Source organism: Triticum urartu, chromosome 5A (assembly GCF_056163025.1).
Source record: "Triticum urartu cultivar PI428250 chromosome 5A, HENAU_Tu73, whole genome shotgun sequence".
NCBI classification, from domain to species: Eukaryota; Viridiplantae; Streptophyta; class Magnoliopsida; order Poales; family Poaceae; genus Triticum; species Triticum urartu.
Window position 1 is genome coordinate 505,266,292 of NC_141877.1, and position 5,227 is coordinate 505,271,518.

Sequence of the window (5,227 nt, forward strand, 5' to 3'; positions counted from 1 at the left end):
GTGGTTCATCCGATGAGATCATCATGGAACATGTGGGAGCCAATATGGGTATCCAGATCCCGCTATTGGTTATTGGCTGGAGAGATGTCTCGGTCATGTCTGCATGGTTCCCGAACCCGTAGGGTCTACACACTTAAGGTTCGGTGACGCTAGAGTTGTTATGGGAAATAGTATGTGGTTACCGAAGGTTGTTCGGAGTTCCGGATGAGATCCCGGACGTGACGAGGAGTTCCGGAATGGTCCAGAGGTGAAGATCGATATATTGGACGAAGGGTATTGGAGTCTGGAATTGTTCCAGGGGTACGGGGTGAGACCGGTGTGTCCGAAAGGGGTTTCGGAGGCCCCGACAAGCGTTGGGGGGCCTTATGGGCCAAGGGGAGGGGGCACATCAGCCCACTAAGGGGCTGAGCGCCCCTCCCACCCCATCTCACGTAACCTGGAGAGATGGGGGCGCCTCCCCTAGGGCAGCCACCCCTCCCGGCTTGGGGGGCAAGTTTCCTAGGGGTCGGGGCGCCCAAACCCATCTAGGGTTTCCCATATGGCCGCCGCCCCTCCCCTAGGGAACCCTAGGGCGCCTTCTCCACCCCCTTCCCCCTGTATATAGTGAGGGAGAGAGAGGGCTGCCGCACCCTTCCCCTGGCGCAGCCCCTCCCCCTCTCCTACACCTCCTCCTCCTCCATAGCGCTTGGCGAAGTCTTGCCGGAGAACCACGAGCTCCATCACCACCACGCCGTCATGCTGTCGGAGTTCTCCCTTAACTTCTCCTCTCCCCTTGCTGGATCGAGAAGGAGGATACGTCACCGGGCTGCACGTGTGTTGAACGGGGAGGCGCCGTTGTTTGGTGCTTAGATCGCAATCGACCGTGATCTGAATCGCCGCGTGTACGACTCCACCAACCGCGTTCTTGTAACGCTTCCGCTTAGCGATCTTCAAGGGTATGAAGATGCACTCCATCTCTCTCATTGCTAGTATCTCCTAGATTGATCTTGGTGACACGTAGGAAAATTTTGAATGATTGCTACGTTCCCCAACAGTGGCATCATGAACTAGGTCTATGCGTAGATTCTATGCACGAGTAGAACACAAAGCAGTTGTGGGCGATGATTTGTTCAATTTGCTTACGGTTACTAGTCTTATCTTGATCTGACGGCATTGTGTGATGAAGCGGCCCGGACCGACCTTACACGTATGTTTACGTGAGACTGGTTCAACCGACTGACATGCACTTGATGCATAAGGTGGCTGGCGAGTGTTTGTCTCTCCCACTTTAGTCGGATCGGATTCTATGAAAAGGGTCCTTATGAAGGGTAAATAGCAATTGGCATATCACTGTTGTGGTTTTGCGTAGGTAAGAAACGTTCTTGCTAGAAACCCATAGCAGCCACGTAAAACATGCAACAACAATTAGAGGACGTCTAACTTGTATTTGCAGGGTTTGTTATGTGATGTGATATGGCCAAAAGGATGTGATGAATGATATATGTGATGTATGAGATTGATCATGTTCTTGTAATAGGAATTACAACTTGCATGTCGATGAGTATGACAACCGGCAGCAGCCATAGAAGTTGTCTTAATTTATTTATGACATGCGTGTCAATGAAAACACAATGTAATTACTTTACTTTATTGCTAACCGTTAGCCATAGTAGTGGAAGTAATAGTTGGCTAGGCAACTTCATGAAGACACGATGATGAAGATCATGATGATGGAGATCATGGTGTCATGTCGGTGACGATGGTGTTCATGGCGCGCCTCGAAGATGGAGATCAAAGGCGCGAGATGATATCGGCCATATCATGTCACTTTATGATTTGCATGTGATGTTTGTCATGTTTATATCTTATTTGCTTAAAACGACGGTAGCATAAATGAGATGATCCCTCATTAAAATTTCAAGAAAGTGTTCTCCCTAACTGTGCAACGTTGCAAAAGTTCATTGTTACTTATAGATGAATAATATCATGAATACCAAGACAAGATGAATCTATAAATTAATAAATAAAATGTTGCATGGCATCATTATATGTTACTCTTCAGTGTAGAGATAGTAACGTAAACTAGTTGTATGCATGTTACTAGTCAAAGTTATTCCCCGGTTAGTCTTACCATAGGCTTGTGACATGGGAGTGGGGACGGGCACCACGTACTACAGCACTAGAGCCACGGTCGTGCCACTTGACAGTCGTAGACGTGAGCTTTCACTACAGGAGTAGATAGGATTCCTGAACTTTACCCAATGCCTTATCATCCAACAAATAACACTCGCGCAGCGGCAACCCTATATATACCCCACGAACGGAGAGAATGACAGACAGACACGGATAGCGGCTAGCACAGGCATCAAAATCAAGTTCGAATAGCTTGAAACAGAGCCCGGGTGAACTCTGCTCGATCCTGCTCGGTGGGCATCTCTCAGATTGCATAACTTCATCAGCCATGGGTCGTCCTGATTCGGAAGCGCCGGCGTCGAGCGTTGTCTACGGAGACGGCGGAGGTGCGGCGGCGCCCGCGGGGGCGGGGGCAGCCTCGGCTTTCGAGACCAAAGTGGTGATCATGCTGGCCGCGCTCTTCTTCGCGCTGCTCCTCGTCATCGGACTCAACTTAATGGTGCGGGGCGCGCTCCGGCGCGTGTGGCGCGGGGCCGCGGCCGCTGCCGGCGAGGGCCGGGCGTCGGCGCGGGTGGCCTGCAGCGGCAGCGGCATCAAGAGGCGCGTCCTCAGGGGCCTCCCCGTGGAGGTGTACGGCTGCGGGGAGGACATCGACGACGTGTGCGCGATATGCCTGAGCGAGTTCGTGGACGGCGAGAAGGTGCGCGTGCTGCCGCTCTGCGGGCACGGCTTCCACGTCCGCTGCGTCGACGCCTGGCTGGTGTCCCACGGCTCCTGCCCCACGTGCCGGCAGCCGGTCATCGAAGGCGCGCCCGCGAAGGCGGCGGAGACAATGAGTAAAAAGTTTTGCTGAATTAGTTTGCTCGCATATCCTATGTTCCGCCGCCGTCGGCGCGCGGGTGCGTCGGCCGGTTGCCTGGTGCCGGGAGACGACACGTACAATAGCCACGCCCGTGGTGAATGTGCTAACGGCAAGCAACGTCGTCATCACCGGGTGGCCGATTGAGGCATCCTCGCTCGGACTAGTGGGGTGGCCCCTGACAAGTGCTCGGTGAAATGCCACAATGCATATATTTTTATGTTTCATGGGTTTTGTCTCCATCTGATGATGATGAGAGGGTTGAAATGATAATAATGATGGTGGTTGTTGAAGAAACAGAGAATACGGAGGAGCATGTTCCCAAATTCGAGGATTCCACGCCAGGACATCGAGTTTTGATTCGGCGTCTGATATGTCTCAAATGTATCTATAACTTTTTATTGTTTCATGTCATGTTTATATCATTTTGACATAGTTTTGGCATCAATTTATATTATTATTTTGAACTAAACTATTAATTCATTGTCTAGTGTGAGTTACTGTTTTCTGTATGTTTTGGGGTTTTAAGGAAAATCAATTTCATCTGGCTCAAGAAAACCTGGAAAAAAATTAGTGAAAGTTTTACATCCATAAGTTTCTGGTGGCAACCGACATAGGCAGAGGGGCCACCCATAGGCCCCACGCGTCCCCTCCATGCAGCCATGGGCACGTGGTGGGCCATGTGGGCCCCTTGGTGCTCCGATTTACCGCCTCTCAGTCTTTGTGCCTCTGTATACACCTGAAACTTCTGAGGATTTTTCAACCCTGATTTTTTCGCCGCCGCACACCTCTGTTTCGTGACCATCCAATCTGGAGCCCTTTTCTAGAGTTCTACTGGAGCGGGAATTCTTCATGGTGGCCATCTCCATCAACTTGAAGGCCATCACGATCACCTGTGAGTAGTTTCCCATAGACTATGGGTCCATAGCAGCAACTAGATGGTATTCTCTCTCTTGCTTCTTAATACAAAGATCACATGAGCTACCCTAAATGATTGTGATCCATCTGATGTAGTATGTTGGTGTGTTTGTTGGGATATGATGAATTTTCACTTTATGACTAGATTTACCCATGGATCCTTTTGAGATCTATTTGGTTTCTTTGATGAATATAATTCTTATTCATATATGCTCTCTGATCTATTCTCTTCTTTTGGCCAAGTATGGGGTTTGGTATTCAAGAGGGATAACAGGAAGTGAAAACGTCTTGTATTGTGTTGTTGTCACTAGGGATAAAAAGTTGGTGGCGTAGTTGTCTTTTGAACCAAGGGTGAAGACAATATACCATCTACTTCATGTCATCACGCTTATTACGATATCGTGTTTTTAGCATGTTGGATAGCAGTCTTGGGTGGAGTATTAGCTATAGATGCAATTGGATAACTGTCTATAGATATTGGGACATGATGCTTAAATGTTCATTATGCCATGTCCACTCATACTTATAAATATTGCGTTTTAATGGATGTTCAATTGTAATTTGTTTAATACACCATGCTTTCTTTTCGAGTGAAAGCACTAGTAAACCTATGGATCCCATTCCATATTCTTCCTATAAACTTTCAATCTCAACCAACGCTCTATTTATTTCTTGATTCTATATTCCCATCAACTTCCATCAAGTCCAAACATTTTTCTGGTTCCGTTGTTGTTTGTGATCCTTATAACTAGCATAGGTAGTGAGACTGACAACCTCGCCAGTAATGTTGGGGGCCAAGGCAGTTTTATATCTGGTGTGCAGGTGTTGATCGTTGGTTATGTTACTAAACTCCTGTTGGTTCGATAAACCTTGAGGTCACCTGAGGGAAATTGTTACTTGCTACAAACCCTTGCACTAGGGGGGAGGGGGCAACCTTCCTAGTTGAGAGGAAGTAAGCTTTCTTCTGGCTCTATTGCCGGGGAGCTTACACATCACAATCGTAGGTCCTACACTCCTTTACTTTAGTTCCATGTTTTATATATTGCTTAGTTTCTTTTCTTTGCTTGTTATTTTGCTTTTCTGCTTTCTAAAAAATTTAAAAACACAAAAACATTTAAATTCCAGCAAGGTTACACTTTGTTTTAAGCTTGAAAATATGTCCACTACAGCTTAAAATACTAATCTTTGTGATTTCACAAGTGGTAATAACAACAATTTCATTAATACACCAATTGCTCCACCAAACACTAGTGGTATATTTTATGAAATCAAACATGCTTTGTTGAATTTGGTAATGAAAGAACAATTATCTGGTTCTTATAGTGAATTTGTTGCTTC

The 5,227-nt window shown here is 47.3% G+C and overlaps 1 protein-coding gene across 1 annotated transcript; it reads left to right on the forward strand.

Moving 5' to 3' along the window:
- The first annotated feature begins 2,344 nt into the window (after positions 1–2,344).
- On the forward strand, positions 2,345–2,985 carry LOC125507222 (RING-H2 finger protein ATL78-like). Its single transcript, XM_048671873.2, has one exon. The coding sequence runs from the start codon at positions 2,441–2,443 to the stop codon at positions 2,963–2,965; it is 525 nt and encodes a 174-aa protein (XP_048527830.2). The 5' UTR covers positions 2,345–2,440; the 3' UTR covers positions 2,966–2,985.
- The last annotated feature ends 2,242 nt before the right edge of the window (positions 2,986–5,227 follow it).

What these genes read in the sequence shown, in the direction of transcription:
- LOC125507222 (XM_048671873.2), top strand. Translation starts at nt 2,441, where the DNA reads ATGGGTCGTCCTGATTCGGAAGCGCCGGCGTCGAGCGTTGTCTACGGA.